The sequence below is a fragment of the Chionomys nivalis genome, chromosome 1 (assembly GCF_950005125.1).
Source record: "Chionomys nivalis chromosome 1, mChiNiv1.1, whole genome shotgun sequence".
Taxonomy (NCBI): domain Eukaryota; kingdom Metazoa; phylum Chordata; class Mammalia; order Rodentia; family Cricetidae; genus Chionomys; species Chionomys nivalis.
The window spans coordinates 157,458,346-157,481,773 of record NC_080086.1 but is presented as its reverse complement, the minus strand read 5'-3'; the positions used below and the strand labels follow the sequence as shown (position 1 = coordinate 157,481,773).

Sequence of the window (23,428 nt, the reverse complement as noted above, 5' to 3'; positions counted from 1 at the left end):
TGCAAACTTGTTCTGCTTCTGCCCCAGGACACTCTTAAACTCATTGGATCTTCTTTTCATGTCATCACCTGGGAAGGAAATCATTTCCAAATCTGGAAACTAGCATGGCTCGCCTTACTTATACATCCTCTTGTGTGAGTCAGATTTCAGTTCTCAGAATAGTCTTTGCATGTTTGTTCAGTTTTCTTATTTGCTTTGAAAGCTGTTTTACTATCATTCAAAATGATATATATTCCAAGTAAACAAACAATGTTAAAAACATACTGCATCACTGGCTATCCTCAGAGAATAGATTATATTCTCTGTCTTTAAATCTTTTATCTTTAAAATAATAAGTATATTTTGATATGCTCTGTCTTGGATAATTTGCTAAAATCCATCAATTATTCTCTTCAGTGTCTCTAAACGCCAAACTTTCTCTAGCATACTTTCTGTAATTTATTTGTAGGCAGTCACAGATAGGACCAGAATTTGAATCCTTTTAATCTCTGTTAACTCTATTTGACTTCAAAAAATTCTCCTTTCTTACTATTTGCTGACCAAGTATCATATTTTCTCAAAGACATTTAAGTTTGTCTAGTGTCTCAAATAATTTATATAACATGTGGCTATCAAGTAATATTGCCTTTATTACCAAGTAACAGTATCCCTTTCTAATATTAGTGATTCATTTCCAACATACCTCACCTCTCATGAGTCCAAAACTTTAATATCCAGTTGTAATTTATTTTAAGAAACAGGGTATCTACAGGCTTTGATTCTGAACTTCTTTAAACAAAACGTATTTGAAAGTTGTTATAATTGAGTTTTGTTTTGTTTATAATTTGCTAAATGATAAAACCTCACATGAGGAAAAAGAATAGCTACATATTTTTTCTTATGGTTTTTACAGAAGAGTTCATGGCAAATTGATCAACCCTCAGTCAATTAGACTTTGACATATACTAATAAGATCTAATTGAGGAATTATGAAGACATTTGCTCAGGAGAAAATGAGCACATAATTACACCATAAAGAGGTTAAAGAACCAATGTTACCCAGCTGGAAGAATATTAGTTGGAGTCCCAATGGCATCTATAAAGGATACTTCATAATACATCTGTGAAATATAGCACTGAAAAGGCCAATTAAGATATATAGAATAATCCATTTTTAATTGTAAGAGTTCAATTTTAAACTTCCATTTTCCCCTTTGCTTCTGTCCATTTCAGGTGCTGGGGGATGGTCACCATCAGACAGTGACCACTATCAATGGCTTCAGGTTGATTTTGGCAATCGGAAGCAGATCAGTGCCATTGCAACCCAAGGAAGGTATAGCAGTTCTGATTGGGTGACACAGTATCGGATGCTCTACAGTGACACTGGGAGAAACTGGAAGCCCTATCATCAAGATGGGAATATCTGGGTGAGTCACTATCAGAAATGTATCAATGCAGAACTGAATGGAAAACATGTGCAAATGGGAGAGGACTCACGTGGGCTGTTCATAGCGGCAAATACTGGCTTATGAAAACTATTGGAAGTCTACTAATTAACTGATTAATGAACTAATTCAGCTTTGGTCATTAAGACTCATTTGTTTAAGCTGCAAATGCACATCCACTTCATAGATTAGTGGGTCTCTGTCTTGATAAATCATTTAAATCACCTGAAGAACTGTTAATACATAAAGATGCCAGTCACACCTGGACCAATCAGGATCAGATCTATAGAAAACCCAATTAAAGAATGGTCTTTCAAACCATCATTACAGATCTGTGAAAACATTCTATTATTCCATTGTGAAATAAAATTTGATCCATGTACTCTGAAAATATCTCAGCTCTGATTGGAAAGTTATGTTTTCAACCAAATAGTCATCATAATAGAATAATTTTATCACTAAATTATACATGAGCTATTTTAGTTTATCAACCTATATTTAAATCTATGATAAAAAATCAAGAAAAACAATGAGTATAAAACAGAAAGAGGGAAAAGGTAGAGGATTGGCTCATGGTAATAGCCTGATAAGTGGGTACTTTCAACCTGTCAGGGCTCACTTACTGGAAATAGGTATTTTTTTAAAAGTGCAAAATGTTCATGTGAGTTTCTGAAGTTGAGAATTTACTATAGTTCACATGCATTACCACATGAGTGGCCAATGATGGTAATCATACTGTGAACTAGGCACGTGATCCCTAATGATAAATATGTTCCCCCAAGAAGGATTGTAGAAATAACTCATCTCAAGCCAAGCTATCTATCAATAGTACCTATGTATTGTAATTTATGGGAAACACATTAAAAGGAAAATATCCCTTTAATGAGAAGTTCTCATTACATTCTGAAGATAACCCAAAGCCTCTGGCATAAGTTACAGAGACATAAAAAAAGGGCTGTACTAATCTACTTATGTATGCAATAAAACAATATATAGTGGCTTAGCTATAAGTAGTGATTTTAGAGTCTTGATTTGCTTTGATGGTGGATAGCAGTCAGGTTTAGCCACAACAGGACTGAAGGCAGATATGTTTGAAAGGTAAGATTGCTTAGGATATATTCCATACTTTCTTCATCCATTCTTCCATTGAAGGGCATCTAGGTTGTTTCCAGGTTCTGGCTATTACAAACAATGCTGCTATGAACATAGTTGAGCATATACTTTTGTTGTATGTTTGGGCATCTCTTGGGTATATTCCCAATAGTGGTATTGCTGGGTCGAGAGGTAGGTTGAACCCGACTTTCCTGAGAAACCGCCACACTGCTTTCCAAAGTGGTTGCACAAGTTTGCATTCCCACCAGCAATGGATGAGAGTGCCCCTTTCTCCACAACCTCTCCAGCAGAGGCTATCATTGGTGTTTTTGATTTTAGCCATTCTGACCGGTGTAAGATGGTATCTATTGATCCTATTGCACGTAATGGCTTTGTGGGAGCCCAGGTAGTTTGGATGCTCACCTTAATAGACCTGGATGGAGGTGGGTGGTCCTTGGACCTCCCACAGGGCAGAGAAACCTGCTTGCTCTTTGGGCTGAGGAGGAAGGAAGACTTGATTGGGGGAGGGGGAGGGAATGGGAGGTGGTGGCGGGGAAGAGGCAGAAATCTTTAATAATTAAATAAATTAATTAATAAAAAAAAAGATTGCTTAGGATAACTCGAATTCCTCTGGTGATACATGTAAACAATAGAAATGATTCCTCCAGGGAAAACACCCTGAAAACAGACCATGGGGAGAAGATAGGCTGTGTGCAAAGAGTTCTCCAAACAGTTTATGTGGAGAAGATAGACTGTGTGTTCAAGGAATTCTTAAAACAGATCGGGAGAACAAGATAGGCTCTGTGTGTAGAGTTCTCAAAACAATTCATGAGGGCAAGATAAGCTGTGGGTGCAAAGTTCTCAAAACAGCTCATGTGAAGAAGGTAGGCTGTGTGCAAAGACCATGTAGCCTTCTCTGATGCTGACAAAGTGGGGGCTTCTGTGATATTCTCCCATTCCAACATTAGTTTTATCTCTTCATGTTTCTCACTGAAATTAGCATAATGATGAGTGATGAGTAATAAGTGGTGATTTCTAGAAGATTCTGTATGAGCTAATTACAAAACTTTAAAATTACAAACAAGTTTAAGGAGCAATGTAAATATTGTGAAATACATTTAAGTGCTAGTAAGCATTCCACATAATGAACCCAATAACCTCTGGCAGAAATGTTTGAATCCTGCTAATATCAAGAATGATGACTGATATAAATTGTATTTGCCTCTAACCATCCTCAACTACTTTGCTGTTATACCTTAAGAATTAATGGATAGAATGTTAACTCTTACAATATCAACAAACTATATCTAGGCTTAATATTAGTAGTGATGATAATTAAATATTAGATTTTATTGTAATTAATCTATTTCTATTTAATATCTTGTAATCTGGATAAGTTTAGACAAAGTTGAAAAACCTTTTGGTTCACAGACTATTACAAGATGAAACTTTCAGGTAGTCAAAAGATTTTAAAGTTGGCATGATATTGAGCTAACATTTCTTACTCATTCCTATGATTGACAACCTGAGGAGAATGGAAGGCAAGGTCAATTCTATATATTGAATAGTAATTTTAACAAATATAAGTAGTTTTTAATGCTATAACTGTTAAGGAAATGGGTGATATACCTAATATAATATTTTTCAAAGTCAATGTAAATATTTTGAGTGATTTTATAATTGTTGGTACTGTATGCAAAGAACCAAAAAAAGGAGTAAGTACTAATAAAAAAAAATCATTCCTTAGTCTTCATGCTAGAAGCATGAACTCAAATGAAGGGTATTACATGCCCTGGGTCCCAGTACACCGGTTCTAGCAACACCATTGTGCTGGGTCCGCCTGGCTCAATAGAGAGCCCCATTGTCACACAGGAGTTCACAAATATTGGTGGCTCCCAAAACAATAATAATAGGCATGCTTGTGAGAGAGAATCACTGGGAGGGGAGAGGGTGAGCAAGAGTAGTAGTGAGGTAGAGGTAGGGGTAAGAGCGGTCACTAAGCAAAGTGCAAAACTGTTGAAAATGAAAATTAAAGGATAGTAGCTATTGACAAATTTTACCAAGTAAACAAAGGGAAAAACAAATTACATAAGCAAAAAAATGTCAGCACTTCACACATTTTGAAAGTCATGCAACTTTGCCTGGAATTGTCTCTTTAAGAGATTCTTAAACCGGCCTATCTGAATATTTGATATGCAAAAATGTGAGCTGGTAAATGTGTCCAACTAGCCAAATCTTCCAGTCCTCTCTGATAATATTTAACACAATAGACTCCTGTATCCTTACTGACAAGGACATTTCCTTCTATGTAGTATCCCCTTTAGTACGTAAATGACAACGTTCAGCTGGGTGGTGGTGGCACAGGCCTTTAATTCCAGCACTCTGGAGGAAGAGGCAGTTGGCTCTCTGTGAGTTTAAAGCCAGTCTGGTTTACACAGCTGGTTCTATGACAGGCACCAAAGCTACAGAGAAACTCTGTCTCAAAAAAAGCAAGGAAGGAAGGAAGGAAGGAAGGAAGGAAGGAAGGAAGGAAGGAAGGAAGGAAGGAAGGAATAAAAGAGAAAGACAACATTCAAATAGATAAAAAAGGATCTCCCTCATTGATTTTACATAGTTCTAGAACTCAAATTTGTACACTTCTATGAAGTATTTTTTGCAGGGTCTCTTATATGAAGGAAAAAAAGAAATAATGTGTGTGATAGTTGCTTACTAAAAGTCCATTAAGCATGATATTAAATAAGAATTCCACCATTCAAGACTGCTCAGAAAATTTAATTACTCAGGGTTCAAAGCAGATATCTGAAACCAAAATAGCAAAATATTTATTAATGTTTAATAGGTTTATATTATACATGTATTTTATTTATTTGGTTTTTTTGTTTATTATATGTATTATCTTATATTTTATTAGATATCTTTCCAAATTATCTGTATAATATAAACATGGTATTCTTTCTCTGTAGGAGAAAATGAGTATATATTTCTAATTATTTTTTAAAGAGTTTTGATCCATTTTGGAAGAGTCAGCAGGTGTCAGACAAAATTAATTACCACCATATGTCTTGGGAATTTCTACTGTGGAGAAATGTCTTCTCGTACTGAAATTACATTGTTAGATTCTCAGCAAGAACATGGAAATATACATTCTACCATTATCTAACACATCAAATAGAGTATTAATTATTAAGGCTTAAAAATTTGAAACTTCATCACGTTGTTTTACATAATTTTAGCACACAAGCCCAATATGTACTCATAAGCTTTCATTCTTTAATCCAAATTTTAAGCATCTCAAACATCTGGAATGCAGACAGATTCCAGCAGAAAAAAAAAATGCTTCTTGTGCTGTCAAATCAATAACTGCATTCCCTAATCAATACGAGCACTTAGTTAATTGTTACTAGCACCTAATTAAAGTTTCCAAAGTACTTTTTGTGTTTATTTGCTTGTTTTTGTGACAGCTCTAGTTTTTTTTTTTTTTTTTTTTTCTTTTTTTTTTCTGGGACTCACTTTGTAGATTAGGCTGGCCTTGAACTCACAGAGATCCACCTACCTCTGGCTCCAAGTACTGGGGTTAAAGATGTGCATCATCACCACCCGGCTCAAACCCCCTTTCTTCAATGAGGCTGTAACATGTTGACTAAAAAGTGAAAGCTGAGCTGTGGTGTCAAAGGTCTGAATGAAGCATCTTGACTCATTCATTTATTTTATATTCCAGAAACTTTCAATGCTCCTCCAGGGCTGAAAACCCTAATCTAAAAATTAGAGAGAAAAACAACATCTTATGTTGCAAGTATATAAGTAAGCAAATTTGGCAAGACATAATAATTTAGAAACACAAGTATTACCCACCCTAGAAGCAATTTACACATCACGTCCACAGTGATGAGCACCCCAAATGCTTCAATCCCCTCTGTCCTTTGCACATTCTATCTCTGTTTACTCTCATGCATGACTTAAAATACTCCACAATATTGCCAGTAAAGGAAACATGACTTCACACAGAAGGTAGAACATAAGCAAATGTCTGAAATGCTTTCCAAATGAACACAGGGAAGAGAGTGCCTCAATACATCAGTGCCTGGCATACCACAGGCCTGGCCAGCGACTTGGGCTGTGAGGCCTTGCTTTGAGCCAAAAGTCAGGTTAGTGCTTGTAACACATTATTTGTTACCATAATGATGGCCTTGTGTGCAATGAGCCATGTAAGGGGACAACGTTTAAAAATGAGTGGGTGATTCTGTCCTATCTTTTCAACCATTTGTCATAGTGCTTGCACAATTTTCCAAATCATTTAAAAATCTTTTCTTATTAGGGATCCACAACACGAATGCAGTTCCACACTGCAGTAGTGTGCTTAGAATAGTCTTGCTGCATAAGACACTAAGAGAGAAAACCTCTCTCCAGGCTTGCCCAAATGTCCTCATCAGATGATAGCATCAACTGCCCCATTTGCCAATGCAGTTGTCTTCATGGGTGTCTGAGGTTGTTCTTGCAGACTTTCACAGACAAATGTGTTGCTACAATATGGTATTTGAAGGAAAGACCAAACAAGCGTATTTGAAAGAATAGTATCATTTTTGAGCATCTCATTAAATATTTTCCCAAATGATCTTTGATGTAAGTCAGTAAAAATCTTTAATACTTTATATGGGATAAAATGGACTCCAAGATTAATTCAAAACAAGCTCCTTTGTTCTGTAAAATAGATTTTTCTATTTATACCTCTTTTTGACTAGCTGATATTTTTAAACTTCCATAAATTTTAATAAGCCTAATGGGTGTTTGGATTCTTTAATGCACACTGTTAATGTCTCTATAGTATATTTGATCATTCTTCTTTATTTTATTTGCATTGTGAGCATCTCATACTAAGGGGTCATTGTTACAACTTAAGTCAATTTGAAACCATCCAATATTTCTTCTTTACAGTATTAGGACTTTTCAAACAAATATGCCTGTGTATCTATTTTTTTCCTTAAAAATATGAAATATAGAAGCAATGTCATTGTGAATTTGAATTTTTAGTATACATTTAAGGTTTTAGTATACAAGCAAGGGAAATTGTTTTTCACTGACAGTCAAACAAGTAATTATTGTTTATAGTTCATTGAGATATTCATAATTAGATAAATAGGATATATGGAATTATCATTAAAATTTTTAGAGTGTATTTTACTCCTTGAGAAGTTGTGTCATAAAGGTGCCCCGGGCTGGAGAGAGCTCAGCAGGGAAGACTGTATTCTGCTCCTGCAGAGGACTTGTGTTCATTTTCAAAGACCTGTTGCAGGACACTTGCACTCTTCTTTAACTCCAGCTACAGGGGATCTGACTTCCATGGGAACCTGTATTTGTGTGCACATTCCTCCCACACACACATACACATTACTAACAATAAAGAAAATAAATATTTTAAGTGATTTTTATCAAGAATATGGACATTCTTAAATACTTAATTTCATATTGGAATCACACAACAAGGAATCAATTTTTTGTCCTTATATAGGATTTGGGATTCAAATAAATATAAATGTTTAAAACATGATGAAGATAGATATCTACCAAGATTTCTAATAAAATGATAATTGAGACACGTGTGCATTCTGCTTAAGTGGTAATTTTGTAGAAATCAAATAATATTGTAGGATGTGTTAGACAACTTTGAACACAGTAAGCATTGCTTCTTGTGGGCAGAGGACTTGCAAGAAGCAGGCCCAGGGGCTCTGCATAGATCACCCTAGCTGCCTGGGTAATTTTATTCATATAGGTCCACAAATTTGCAGTCTGATAGATTTTAGATTTCAGTCTCTGCATAAATTTTCTCAGCTGTAAAATAGGACTAATTATAGTATTTATCTTGTTTACCCAGTAGTATTTGCCTTAATGAAGGCTATTTGTATTACATTAATTTTCTATGTGACGATCTCAGAACGTGACATAATACTAGCTATCCAATTGTTCTGAATTTTGTAAATTTGAGATATTCAAAGGCATTGACCTAGGATATGACCTTAGATCCGGCCTTGAAAGTTGAAAATAAATTTATTGGCTTTACAATGACATTCTTCTATGTATTTGTTGACATGAGTATTGTGTTAGACTGTGTTTTTCAGCTTGAAGTGAATAATAACTCAAAATGTAGGTAGAAAAGAGTTTAATATGCAACTCAAACCATAGTCTTGTAAATTACTATCATGGGTCCTAGACATTGCCATACAAATCATGTCCAGAAAAAAATTAAAAAAAAAAAGATGTCAGGGAAAATATCATCAGGATGCTTCTGTTATGGTTATTTTATTTAATTCACAATTTTTAACTTTGAAACTCCAAGAAAGGAGATAAACTATTTTAGTATATAGTATGCATTTATGTCTTTGGGGGCTAATTGAAAAGTGCAAGACAAACAAGAATTCAAATCAGGTTTATAAGTGAGAGTTAGACTGTGTGAGAAAAATAAATAAGAGAGAGAGAGAGAGAGAGAGAGAGAGAGAGAGAGAGAGAGAGAGAACACAGAACATAAGAATATCCATAGACTTGGGAGATTCTATTGGTGTGTGTTTGTTCATTCATTTTGAGACAGGGTCTTTTTTTTTTTCTTTTTTCATTGATTTTAAATGAGCTCTACATTTTTCTCTGCTTCCCTTCCTGACTCTCCCTTCCCCCTTTCAGCCCTTCCCCAAGGTCTTCATGTTTCCAATTTACTCAGGTGATCTCGGCTTTTTCTGCTACGTCCCATGTAGATTAGATCTATGTGAGTCTCTCTTAGTGTCCTTCTTGTCTAAGTTCTCTGGAATTGTGGTTCGTAGGCTGGTTTTCGTAGCTTATGCTGGCCTCAAGTTTTTCATTCTTCCAAATTCTGGTATTACAAATTTGAGGCACATGGCCTAGCTTATGAAGATTGGGAAGAGGGATTTCCTATTTTGTTTTCTATTTATTTTTTTATTACCTAAGGAGAACATACATCTGTTTGTATATGAAAAGGAGAGTAACAAAGACAAGAGTAATAGTCTGTGGACTGGAAAAAGGGAAGCATGAGGGAACATGGGGGAAACTGTATATTGGTAGTTCAGAAGTAGAAATGCACAGAAGGGGACCTATGAGTGCCCTGCTTCTCAAATGTGACCAAGACACCAGAAGCCCCCAACACCCCTGTCTGTTAGAAAGGCAAAATCTCAAAGATCTACCGGAGACCCTTGACATCCAGTTTGGCAGTTTGGCAGGCAGCACATACTGGTTGAAAGCAGTGCACCTCATGTCTAGCATTTCAGGGGCTCCTATGAGAAAGATGAATTAGAATCAGCCTCCATGTCTCTGAACCAGAAGGACTAAAACTCACAGTGCAACATACTATTTTTTTTTTTTTGCAAAAAGAATCAGCATTGGCACTTGGCTCTTACTGAGTAGTAACGCTATTAAGGATCTGATAACGAACAAAATAAACACAAGTACTGTCTTCTGGGGGTGAAAATGAGGGTTCTGTGGTAGAGTTAGACACACACAGCTTGACTGTGTCCTACTGGGCCACCCTTCCATCATTGTTCTGACCACGCAAAGGGTTCTCCTTAGAGCGGCTGATGGATAGGGCTGCGTGAGGCGTGCTGAGGTGCTAAACATTCTTCCCTAAATGGAAAAAGAGTTGTCCTGCAGATAGGAGGAAATGAATGCTTCCCAAGCAGTGGCTCCTCTATTGAATTAGGTACCTACAGGACTGGACTGGGGCTTTATAAACATCCACATCCTTCCTAGCTTTTTACAGGCAAATAAAGCCTTCACTTCTGCATGAACTCTGGTTTCATATCATTTCAATCAATACTAGCAAAGTTACATAAAGACTGAGCTTTTCAAGAACTTCGGTGGGCGGGTATGTATTTTTCTAGGTCCTGTGTTTCCATCCCCACCCTACTCCTTACACAGCATTCACTTTTGAGCACACAATAGCTATTTAAAGCCTAACAACTCACTTGGTGCTTCTCTTTCTGCAGAAAAGTGAGACAAGACTTAAAAAGCATGATGTCACTCACATCTGACAAATTCAAATATATATGGACACTGATATATTATATAGTATCAAATGCCTATTTTAGCCTGTCAAGAAGTACCACTAACTGTAACTATCCACTTGTTAATTTTGACTAAATAAAAACAATGTTGAAAGCACACACAGTATGTATAAGACAAGATTAATGGGATCTGGAGCTATTCCAGAGACATCCAAGTCATGCTCCAGCATTAGTACTGTATGAATTCAATCATGCTGATCAGTTCTCTATGGGTCTTAGTGGACCTATCTGAAATGATACTACATGAATGGAAAAAAAAATAAAGGCATGATGATAAGATAGAGGAGGTTTATTGTAGATATGAGGGAGAGCATAGGCAGAGGCACCTGGAAGAGTCCACAGTGGATATAGCCATATGGTCATCAGACTGACTGAACCAGGCCATGAGGGGAAGGGCAGGGAGTTGGGGAGGAAGGAGAGCCAGAATCTAAGATGCTAGGAGAGTGGGAACCAAAAGTGGCAGTGAAGAGGCAAAGAGACTGGTATAATCAAAATTTGTGGGTTACATAGGGGTCAGAGAGGCTAGGGGAAGGGAAGTCCCAGCACAGTTCTGGGCTAGAGTTTAAGGTGTGTGTAAGGGGGTAGGGGCTGAGTGGTATGACAACCAGGAGGACCCTGTAGTAAACTGGCTGCCAGCATCGGTTTGGTATTCTAATAGGCACCTCAGCTGTTTGTCCGGAGTCTGGGACGTAATACTACTTACCCACAGAGTTCTTTTAATAATTAATTCATCAAAAATAAGTTAAGAGAGAACGCACATAAATATATTTCCCTCTCATCCTCCTATTTTCCTCTCCTCTAATTATTTGCCAGTTTGTTGCTGCTGTTATTGATTGCAGCTTGAAAGCGATAGAAAAGGCAGAACAAAGTAAGAGGTAGGCTTCTCTTTGAGAATAACAAAGTCCAAGTTCAGGGACAATAAAAATCATGACATTAACTTTAAACAAAGCACATGCCATTATGTACAGCTCAGGTTGCTTGTGTTCTGGCCACTGTGGGGGTGCCTGTTTTCACTGTGGAGATGCCTATTCTCTGCATTTACCTTATGGGCAGAACTTTGCCAAGTAACTAATTTTGTCCATTCTGACTTTGAAAAAGAATTAATAGACTGTTGAAACATCTTGGCAAATGCATTTGGATTGCTGGAGTTAAACTAGCTTAATTATAGGCTGTAGTGACATGATCACCGGGGCAAGAAGATGGCGAGTTGATAGGATGTCTGAATGGCTCAATCCACTGCCATAATGAGATTTTTAGTTGCCCAGAGCAAAGAAGCATAGATGTCTTGTTTTCCAACTGATAGAATATTTAAGATAAATACCTGTACTGATCTCATGAACTTTACTGACATATTTCCATGAGCCTGCCAGTAGGCCTATTGCAATTCTCACTTAAGTGGTTTATAATTGCATTAGTATTCAACTTCAGTGACATCCATGAAAACATTTCCCTATGATTTAGCAAAGCAGTGCCCAATGCTACACCTGCGCCAATTAGCAAATAATAATAACAGCCAACCAGCATTTAGTGGGGATTGAAATGCTTCATGTACTTTATCTCCTTTAATCTTCAAAACAAGAAACATATGCTGATTTTATTTGTTATTCAGCCCTACCACAGGGCTGCAGACATGGAGGATTAGAGGTGGGTGCTTCCCCAGGAGGACATGGTGCATTAACACTGCAGCTGAGTGATGGTGGCAAAAACATCAATGACGTTTATTGTAGAGATTATATCATAGCATGTATGCATACCAAAGAAAAATATCCTAAACGAAAGCAGAAAAAACACAGCAGGGCTAAGATTTGAAACCAAAGCGCTTTCGCTCACCAATCAATGTCCTCATCACTCTGGTCCCTGTTATCTATTCTTCTCAGTCCAAGTAAAACTTGGAAAGCACTCATTATTTGAGAAGTTTTGCCCTTTGTCTGGGAACAAGAGAAAAGCCTAAGGGGTTTTTTGGTATGTTTTTATTGCTGCTGCTACCTCCATTTTGCCTTTTGAAACTGATCGTCACTCTACAGTCTATTATGGGCTTGAATGTACAATCCTCCTAGCTCTGCCCTCAGTGCTGACAACTACAGTTTAAGAGTTATTAAGTAAGTCAGGTGTCGTGGTACATACTCTTAATTCCAACAATCAGGAAGCAGAGGCCACCAGATCTCTGTGAGTTTTGGCCAGCCTAATCTACATTGAGAGTTCCTACTCAGCCTACACACTCTGACTCAAAAAGCAAACAAACAAACCCACAAAGAATTGTTAAGGAAAAGTAGTAGAAATCTGGTTTGATTACATTTATTTGCATTACCTGTGAATAAATGTGCATTTTTGCATATTGCTAGGGCAATGAGCTATTCTGGTACATACACACAGGGTAGAATGTCTAAAGGAAGGTCAACACATCTGTTCCACTTTAATTATAATGAACTGCATATATAAGATAAGGACATGTTTAGAAGAGATGAAGTAGAAGTTAAAAACAGTTGAATTATCCAAATAAAGATGACAAATCTATCTTTTCTGGTCTGAATAAAGCTCCCATGCACAAGACGGTGGCATGTGCTACGCATGCACCTTCCTCTTTTTAACCAAACCCACACCATTTAGTTCAGTATCCACATCTTAGGGGCTCATGTGGCCCATGTCTACACAGGTATGTCTTAGCTTTTTACAAAATCTCTGCCATAAGATGTGGCATATTTTAAGCATGTAAAAGAATACAACACATATTTTGAGGTGATGACATTCATTCTTTCCCAGAGAGAGCTAGAAACTCCTGTTTGAAGCCCTGTGAATGAAGACTCTTAGGCTATGCCTGTGTTTGTGTTGGTTGGTTTTTTTCCCCTATGGCTACCTTCTTGTCTCTGCATAGATTAGATTAGAATACCTAAGTATGGCTTATTCTTAGTCAGATAATGCATAATTTAGTGTGTATGAGAAAAAAAAAGTTAAAAAGGAATGATTAGGACAGAGGTTCTTGACCCTGGTGTGTATAACAGCACATAAAGAAATGTTTAAATCCTGGCAGGTCTGGCAGCATCCCACCCGATTAAACTGTAGTCTCTGGGATGGATCGCATTTGTAGTGTTTAAAGCAAACTTCAGGGAGATTCTGATATACAGCCCGGAATGAAGACCCTGGAGGAGATGAGGGCAAGTTTGTTTCTTTCATAAGAGAACAGTACAAATCTATCCCAGCTCTGAATGACACAGCATGACAGTGTGGCTACAGAAAGAGAATGGTTAACCTCCGCCACTCTTGTTTCCAGTGCTGAATTCACTAAGAATTTGCCTTATCCTTTCAAGTATTAAAGGGAGAAAAGGATGGTTGAGGATATTCTACCTCCATAATCTTGCACACAAAATCCACCAAGCTTCCCACGGCTTTTGGGCATACGTTTCATTGTTCCCAATTTTAATTTGAAAATTAAAAGACTCATGAACTCTTTCTAGTGCTAAGCACAAGAAAGACAGGGCTTAAATCTCATTGATGTTACCATTCGCACTTAGAAAAACTATTTGGTCATGCAGAAGCTTGCTGTGATTTCTGCCCGTTGCATGACTTATACAAGCAAAGCAGATGGTCACAGTACTGGAGAGGTCAGAAGTTTGAGGTCAAGATTCTGTCAGTGGAGGCTAGAGAGATGGTTCCATTGTTAAGCTTGTTGCTCTTCCAAACGACCTGGGTAGTGATGGTAGTACCCACAGGTGGCTCAGAAGCAACAATAACTCAAGTTACAGGGGGATCTAATGCCCTCTTCTGGCCTTCACAGGCACCTGCCTGAATATGGAGCACATACAGATAGACACACACACACACACACAAAGATAAAAATTATACTTTTTTAAAAAAAGAAAATAAGAACCTGGAACTGTTCCTTCTAAGTTCAGAAGGAACAGCATAGTTCGTGACTCTCCACCTGGATGGTAGACGTCTGTCCTCTCCCCTACTGGTTGGCATCATTTTTCACCCATGTGTATTTCTTTGTCACCATTTGAAATTCTTTTGATAAAGATGATAGCTATGTTGGGTTAGAACTGGGGCATCATTCTATCCCAGTACAACTTCGTATTTACTAATTATATGTTCAAATTACCTTATATATGCAATGGAATGCTAAGTTTGTTGGTTTTGGCATATTAATTCGAGAGGTGACAGAATTCAACCCACACATATGTAACTGTTAAAATTGCTGCAAAGTTATGTCAGTAGAACTGTGAGCTGCTGAGAGTATTGCATGTGATTAGAAAGACAAATCCAGTCATATAAGAAAGCACGCAGTAGGACATGGGGCCACATGTCTTATAAGCCCTGCAATTGGAAGCCTGAGACTGGAGGGTTACTGTAAACTCAAGGGTAACTTGGGCCAGCTACAGAAACTGTTTCAAAACTCAAAAGACAAAACAAAAAAGCCACAAACAGTCAAAGTAAAATAAATGAAATTTACATTACAAATTAAAGACAACCCCTTCCAAGAGAGTTTACATCAACCTACATTAGCTAAGGAAATATCCAGAGTCAAACTATGAAAGATTTATTATTGGCAAGTTACATATACTTCTCTACATTCAGTTACTTATTATAGAACTTCAAAGAAACATTTCAGAAATATTCTTTTATAGGCTACAGATAAAGTAAAGATACATAATAAACAAAACTATCTTAAATGAAATATTTGACTTTAGGAAGCATACAAGCCGTAAATTTCATCCAGCATGTTACTCCACACAGAGCACAATCTGACTCTATCCCCATTATTTAAACGCTTATTTTATATTAATTTATATTAAGAACTCAATTCTCGAGAGCATTTATTCTAAACATTAATAGACATGCCTATGAGCAAAGAATTTTTCCCAAAGCCTTTTACACTGAAATCTAATGTTTGCTTGCTAATTCCATCTGGATTATAATAGTACCTACTAAATATGGCAGGTTTCCTTAGTGAGCCCTTGCAGTTTCCTTGGGAAAAGTTAAGAGATATATTCCTTCTAGTTCAGATATGAAGACTTGGTTGCCTCGAGCGAAGTCATCCTTCATCGTGTGCAGTTAGCAAGCAGGATTATTCATTCCGTGCACAGTGCTTGTCCTGTTTGTGTGTTTGTCAGCTTTGCTACGGTATACAAATTGGAAAATAGAGTTGTATATGATAGCCTGGAGCAACAGAAAGAGACGGTGAATTTATCATAAGGTTATTCAGGCTGTTTACATTCAGCCTGGCACAAGCAAGTGCTTGATATCAGAATTTAAAAAAAATGTATATAGAAAAGACATTCCATGCCCCTTTGCAAACATTTTGAGCTGGTGATATATGTGGCCAAATACAATGGGTTTTGGCATGACTTATTTAAAAAGGTCAGAGTATGATTAAATACCTGAAATATGACAGCTTTATTCTAGACTGCTTATACAAAATTTTACTTTATATTTCCTTAAAATAAGCCATAATGTTGGGGTGTTTGTTTTAAAGTTTAAATCCAAAGGCCAAGAAATCATTATTCAGAAATATTTTATTTTGGGGAGTCTGAAAATTGATAGTAAAACACAACACACATGCTTGCCTATACACAAACACAATGTACTTTGTAGCTTATTAATCTCCCCACAGTCACATATGAAATAAAGCATATTTCACAGAACAAACCCTATTTCTCAACTGATTGGGCTTATGTGATTAAATGTTTGGCATTTTTCTTTTTTAAATTTTTAGATTAGTAATGCATTTTGTTATGGCATCTTCATATATATGTGTCAATATATGTTCCTCTAATTTGTACTTATTCCCATCTGCCCTCCGCTGCCACCCCTGCTCTGGCTGATTCCCTTCCTCTCTCCAGAGAGTCTCATTTCTGTTTCTACATTGCATGCATTCCATAACTTTTCCTAATCCAACCTTCCTAAAGCTTTCTCCCTCTTTTTTTTCATAATCCTTTTTCTAGTCTTAACTTCATATATATGTAAACATATATACACACAAATGTGTGTATACATCTTTGAATGTACATTAAATATATACAAGCACTTGACACATATATAAAATGCTCAAAATGCTGGCATAACTGGATATCAACATGTAGAAGAATGAAAGTAGATCCATATATATTGGCATTAACAAAAATCTAGTCCAAATGGATCAAAGACCTCAACAAAAAGCCAACTACACTGAATATCATAGAAGAGCAAGTGGGAAGTACACTTGAATGCATTAGCACAAAAGTCCACTTTCTAAATATAACCCTTGCAGCACAGACACTGAGAGAAACAACTAATGAACAGGACCTCCTGAAATTGAGAAGCTTCTGTAAAGCAAAGTGCATGGTCAACAAGACAAAATGACAACCTACATAATGGAAAAAGATCTTCACCAACCCCACATCAAACAGAGGGCTGATCTCAGAATTACAAAGAACTCAAGAAATTGGTCATCAAAAGAACAAACAATTCAATTTTTTTAAAATGGGGTTACAGACCTAAACAGAAAACTCTCAACAGAAAAATATAAAATGGCTGAAAGACACTTAAGGAAATGTTAAACATCCTTAGCCATCAGAGAAGTGCAGATCAAAACATCTCTGAGTTTCCATCTTATACCTTTAGAATGGCCAAGACCAAAAACACTGATGACAACTTATGCTAGAGAAGATGTGGGATAAAGGGAACATTCCTCCATTGCTGGTGGGAGTGCAAACTGATATAGCCCGTTTAAATATCAGTACGGTGATTTCTCAGAAAATTAGCAAGCAACCTACCTCAAGACCCAGCAGTACCACTTTTGGGTATATACCCAAAGGATGTACAATTGTACCACAAGGACATGTACTCGACTATGTTCATAGTAACATTGCTTGTGATAACCTGGAACATGTAAACAACCTAAATGCCCCTTGACTGAAGAATGGATAAAGAATTTGTGGTACATTTACACAATGGATTACTACACAGCAGAAAAAATTAGTGACATCTTGAAATTTAAGAACAAATGAATGGATCTATAAAACATCATATTGAGTGAGATAACCCAGACCCAGAAAGACAAATATCATATGTATTCACTCATAAGTGGCTTTTCAACATAAAGTAAAGAAAAACTACCCTACAATTCACAATCCCAGAGAACCTAGACAACAAAGATGACACTAAGAGAGACACGCATGGATCTAATCTACATGGGAAGTAGAAAAAGACAAGAACTCTTGAGTAAATTGGGAGCATGGGGACCATGGGAGAAGGTAGAAGACAGGGAGAAAGGAAAGGAGGGGAGCAGAGAAAAATATACAGCTCAATTAAAATGAAAAATTGCACACATGAATATACAACTTACTGAGTCCATGTGTACATAGCTCTGTTCATGTGAACATGTGACTATGGGTGGTCTTTGGGATTAGACATTATTTGGAAGCTCATCCTTGAATGATGCTGATCTTTCCTCTCTCGGTAGCTATTGAATGCCTCTAACTCTTTGTCTAGAGACTTCACTTGCCCACATTGACATGGCAGCTGGTTTTGTAATTATGTTGAGACTTTATGGGAGCATTTTTCCTGTCATATCTAGGGGATACTATATAGGAACAGAAAAAAATGAGCCTCTTGGTCATACAAGCTTTCTGCTCTATGGTCCAGGACTTACCTTGAGCCTTGAGTATGGGATTAATGTTACAAAAGTACCATTTGGGGAGGGTAACCCCACTGTCACTTATTCTCTATGTTTTGAGTTGTAGAGCTCTTTTAAAGATTGCATCTCTGAAGAAAAGCTTTTTAATTTATAATGCATTTGTATTGTAAAGTCTTTGGATGATTTCTGAGTTTCTAGGGTCCTTTTCTGGAAATGCTTGCCTATTCTTAAATCTTGGAGGGTTTACCAGTCTTCCTCTGACAAACCCAAGTTTTCCATTGTATTATTGGGGTCTTTGATCACCTTAGAGTATATGTTTCCTAAAATCAAATATTCCTGCTGATACAAAATCCTATTCCCTGGGTTCTTATGTGATAACCATTCTTGTCAAGTACTTTGACATGGTTCTAAAAGGTGGAGGGCAGGATTTGTGCTTATTAGCATTTCCTATGGTCATTGCTTTCTCAGTGATGTAAGAGTTCACACGAAAGCACAGTACTTGTGTGTGAGTCCTCCAAAGCATATACTTGGTCTTTTAAAAATAAAAGGTTCACTAATATTTCTTAAATAATTCTTGCTATTTTCTGTGAGTTTGAAATTATATCAAAGGGTATAATAAACACATTTGAAACTCTCCTTAAAGCCCAGCATTATAACTTATTGCTATTGGTCTATTTTTTATGAAAGATATTTTTTCTACCTAAGTGCTTTATAAGAGAACATAAATAAACATATTAATCTTAACCCAATCGTTGAGATCTATATTAGCATTTTAATTTGGATCTGTCCTATTACATAGCAGATAGGTGTTGTCCAAAGGAAATTAAAGATCTGATATGATAAGATAGAGGGAAATAAATCAATAACAGGAACATGACTGAGAGGGACTGTGGGTACCCATTAGAAATGAGGAGTCATCCAATAGGTCTCTCTCTCTCTCTCTCTCTCTCTCTCTCTCTCTCTCTCTCTTCCTCTGTGTGTGTGTTCTCTCCTAAGAACCATGTATAGAGATATACACTGCTCCCTGGGGCTGCTCTCCATGACATTGATGGCAGGAGTTTGCTTTTTACTTACTTCCTTTTTGATTAATAGTTTTTAAATAAAAATATTAAAATATAATTATGTCATATTTAGCTTCCCTCCAACCCTATACTATATATGCAAAATTGCTACAAAAATATGCACTTGGTGTTCTTAGCCATATGGCTGGGGAGTTGCTCAGTATGTAAAGTCCTTTTCAAACAGAACTAAGGACACTGGCTTGGATATCCAGCAATTACATAAAAACTGGGGCTCAGCAACACCTGCCTGTAACCCCATCTCTGAAGAAGTGGCACATTAGGATCTCAATCGAGCAGAATCCATGGTCTCCAGATTCAATGAGATAGTGTCTCAAATGGTCGAGTGGGAAGCAATCAGGAGAGCATCTGACCTTGACTTGTCTACATATGTTCAAATGTGTGCACACAGGAAAACACACAATGGAAAACAAACAAGACAACTGCTTGAAAGTCAAAGGTCATTTATTTATTCAACATGTTTTGTAGGCTGAGGGGGGAACCATAGTTTCCTGAAAGCCAGACATAATGAAGGGTTCTTGGAGCAAGATGAACTAATTCACGTAGAGTGAATTTGCAAGTAAAAGAAATGATCGATATAAGATAGACTGTGTATATTCTGGTTTCAATCAAGTCTTTAGAGAAACACAGGAATTTACGCCAGTGAGAAAAGCAAAGGTAGGGTCTCTTCTGTGCTCCTAGAGTTGTCCCTTCCCTTGGCAGAAATCTGCAGACTTTCAGAGGCAAGAGAACATGGCCTCCCCAAGATAGGAAGCCTGGAACAGGCAGGGCTGGTGGCCCAATTAATAGCCTCAGAGTCACCCGGGTGACTCCCAGCTCTGAGCTGCACTCCAGCTCATTGAGGGGAGCTGTTTCAATACCCAATAAAGTTTGTTAATTTCATGTTCTCTTTCTCACTGTATGCGGCTGCTTCTCTGTTTTCCAAATCTGCAATCCAAGAAAATTACATGAGGACACCCTTGTCTCATGGACTACTTTGCACTGATTTTCAGTCTTCAGCTGTTCCCAGATGTCCAGTCTTTTGTTTGTTCCATGGAGTGACCTTGGCAGAACTCCTAGATGATAACACTCTCACTTCAAACCTTTGTGACATCTTCGGGGAAGGAGCTTGGGAGACAGATTAACAATAATGTCCTCATTAGGTCTTGTTCTAGAAAAAAAAATGGGAGGTGAGGATGTTATCTTGTTATGGTTTCATTTTAATATCCTCATCTCTAGGGACAGTCAGCCTCTTTTCGTTAGTTTATTGGCTCTCTCCATTTCCTCTGTAATTCATTTTTGATACTCTGCAACTGTATTTTTATTGGGTCATTTTTTCCTCTTGATTTGTGGGAACAATATTTTTATATGTGATATACATTAACCTTTGTTGATCTTTGCAACTGTTTGAGGCAGGCTCCTCACCCTGTCTTTTCTACATTTTTCTTAGACAAGGTCTTGCTATGTAACTCAGGTTAACTTCATACTTAAAGCAATCCTCCTGCCTCAGCATTCTAGATGCTGGAATTACACATTATACCAAAACAGCCAGCTTCCATTTCCCCTTGGACTTTTCAGTTTAGAAACTGGAAACCGTATTTAAAAATCTTTAAAAACTTCTCATCCTTATTATATATTCTTCTTTTTATTATTATTATTATTATTATTATTATTATTATTATTATTATTTGACACAGAGTTTCTCTGTATAGCTTTGGCTATCCTGTAACATTCTCTGTAGGCTACCCTGGCCTCAAATTCACAGGGATCTGCCTGCTTCTCAGTAAATCAAGTCTAAAGAGGCTAAGAAGGGCTTCTGTTTGTAGAGAATTCCTTAGACTGTGTCACCGGCAAATGGGAGAATCAGAGTATCTGCCCTCCTGTGCTCACAAGGAATGAGCTGTAGCCAGGTGGAGAATCGGTATTCTCAAAGGGGCTTGCATTAAAATTCTGTCTAGGTTGGCTTTCAAGTCTGACATTCTTTTAGCTATCCTAGAGTGAATTGCTTCTTTAACCTGTGTTTTATGGTATCATCTGCTGAAAAGTAGTCATACTTACAATAAGTAGCATATGTTTTGTTTTGTTTCTGCTGCATTTCCTTTGGGATGACATAAACTGGCATATTATTTCTATTGTAAATTGTTTACATTATTGTTTATAGAGTAATGTTGGATATGTCAGCATTGGTGCTTTTTCTTTACGTTCTTACACTCAAAACACCGTGAAATATCCATAATAGGAAAGGACTAAAGTGACCATGAGACTCTGACTGTGAACTCCAAAATCCACATTTGCATACCCCAACTCCCTAAGGCCAAAGTGTTGCGAGTGTGTGTTAACCAGGTCTTATAAATGAAATATTATTCAAGACTCCTGACATTGGGCCTAAGAGCTAAAACGCTGATGCAATGCAAGCAGTGGCATTAGATATTCAGGGTTATTTCAGCAGGGACTAGGAAGTGAATTCAATTTCTTTAGTAAAATGCCAATTAAATCTTACAGGAAGGGAAGGTAGAATCAAAGTATGTTTTACAGAGCATCTGCCTATCTCCCCACACTCTGGTTCAGGCGAGGACAACAGAGCTCTTGGTTCTTTCTTAACGCAGGGGTGAAGGGCCCATGAGGCAGCCTATAATGTCCCGAGGGGATTACTAGTTGTTGGAGAAGGGGGTGTCATTTTCTTCAATCTTATAGCCACTGGCAAATCACCTTTGACCTTTGCTCATGGAAATAATCTTCCACCCATGCTCAGGCAAGAAATTATAATTAAATTCAGTGGGCTGCACACAAAACAAAGAGAAAAAATTATGTAGTTGATAAGATGCAAGAGGGAATGAGATTATACATTACAGTGATATTTCATTTATGTTTTAATAAATAACACTTGCCTGAAAATCAGAGGAAAAAAATTTAATCCTAGCACTAGAGGGGAATATAAAACTGGAGGGGACAGAGGTTCAGGGCTCAGTCTGCAGTCGCCAAGCCTTGAGAGAAGTAAGACTTCTCTAGTGAAGTGGCTGTTACACTTTTTTGATCTTCAGCTTGAATCCCAATATTTGCCTCTGGGTTTTTATTATTCGTGCTACAAGAGATGAGAAAGGGGGGGAGAAAATGGATCCCATTCTATACGTTTATGAAACTGGGACTATAGAGAGGGACCCATGAATAGGAGCTCTAACTGTTCTTCTAGAGGGACCTTGTCTCATGCTCTGCACCCACATGGAGACCCACAGATGCCTATGAGGTCAGTTCCAGGGGATCTGACACTCTCCAATTTCTGAGGACATCAGGTGTGCATGTGGGGCACCAATATGCACATAGGCATGATATCTATTAAAATAATTCTTTTTATTAAAAAATAGATGAAACTTACAAACAGTAAAAGAACTTCAAAAAACATCACTAATATAGTCTCACCACTTGAAAAATCATAGCTTAATCCAATATTGTATTATATTTATTTTTCCTTAACGAACAATATATTGTGTGCTTATATGTGTGAATGCTTATATTTGTAGGTTTGAAAGTGCACATGACTATATGTCGAGGCCAGAAAACCACCCCACGTTTCATTCTTCCTGCGCCATGCACCCTGTTTCCTGAGCCAGGGTCTCTCAAAGCCTGCAACACACTATGCAGAATAAGTTACCTGACCAGCAAGCCCCAAGGGCTCTACTTCTGCCCTCTTCAGCCATGTGGAAGCAGTTGTGAGGACAGAATTTCACAGCAGCACCTTTACAGCAGAACTTAGTACAGAGTGTCACATCCATATGGCACTGTGGCAAAGGTTCAGTGTTTTAACAAGCATTCGTCAAGTTCAATCTTGTGCAGAGAAAACAATGGACAAGGGGCATTAAAAGATATTGATTTTACTCTCATAAATGTTAGCACAACAGAATGTAGGCTGTGATTATAGAGTATGCTTTGAAATATCAGCGTGGAGTGGTGGTGGTGGTTTTGTGTGAGTGTGTGTGTGTGTGTGTGTGTGTGTGTGTGTGTGTGTGAGAGAGAGAGAGAGAGAGAGAGAGAGAGAGAGAGAGAGAGAGAGAGAGAATGTTGCGTTTGCTTGTTCGTCTTGCCTTTGTTTCTGTTTTTGAGGCAGGGTCTTTTGGTGTAGATCAGCCTAACCTCAGCCTAGTCATCCATTGTCCCCACTGCCCTCCCCACTGCTTGCTGGTGCTG

General features: G+C 37.4%; 1 protein-coding gene across 1 annotated transcript in view; it reads left to right on the top strand.

Annotated features, from left to right (window-relative positions):
* The window catches only part of Cntnap2 (contactin associated protein 2), a 2,085,894-nt gene that overhangs the window by 634,073 nt on the left and 1,428,393 nt on the right, over nt 1-23,428 (top strand). Inside the window, exon 3 of the mRNA XM_057766295.1 lies at nt 1,213-1,406. Within this exon, the coding sequence (XP_057622278.1) occupies nt 1,213-1,406 (194 nt within the window). The remainder of the gene's footprint in view (nt 1-1,212; nt 1,407-23,428) is intronic.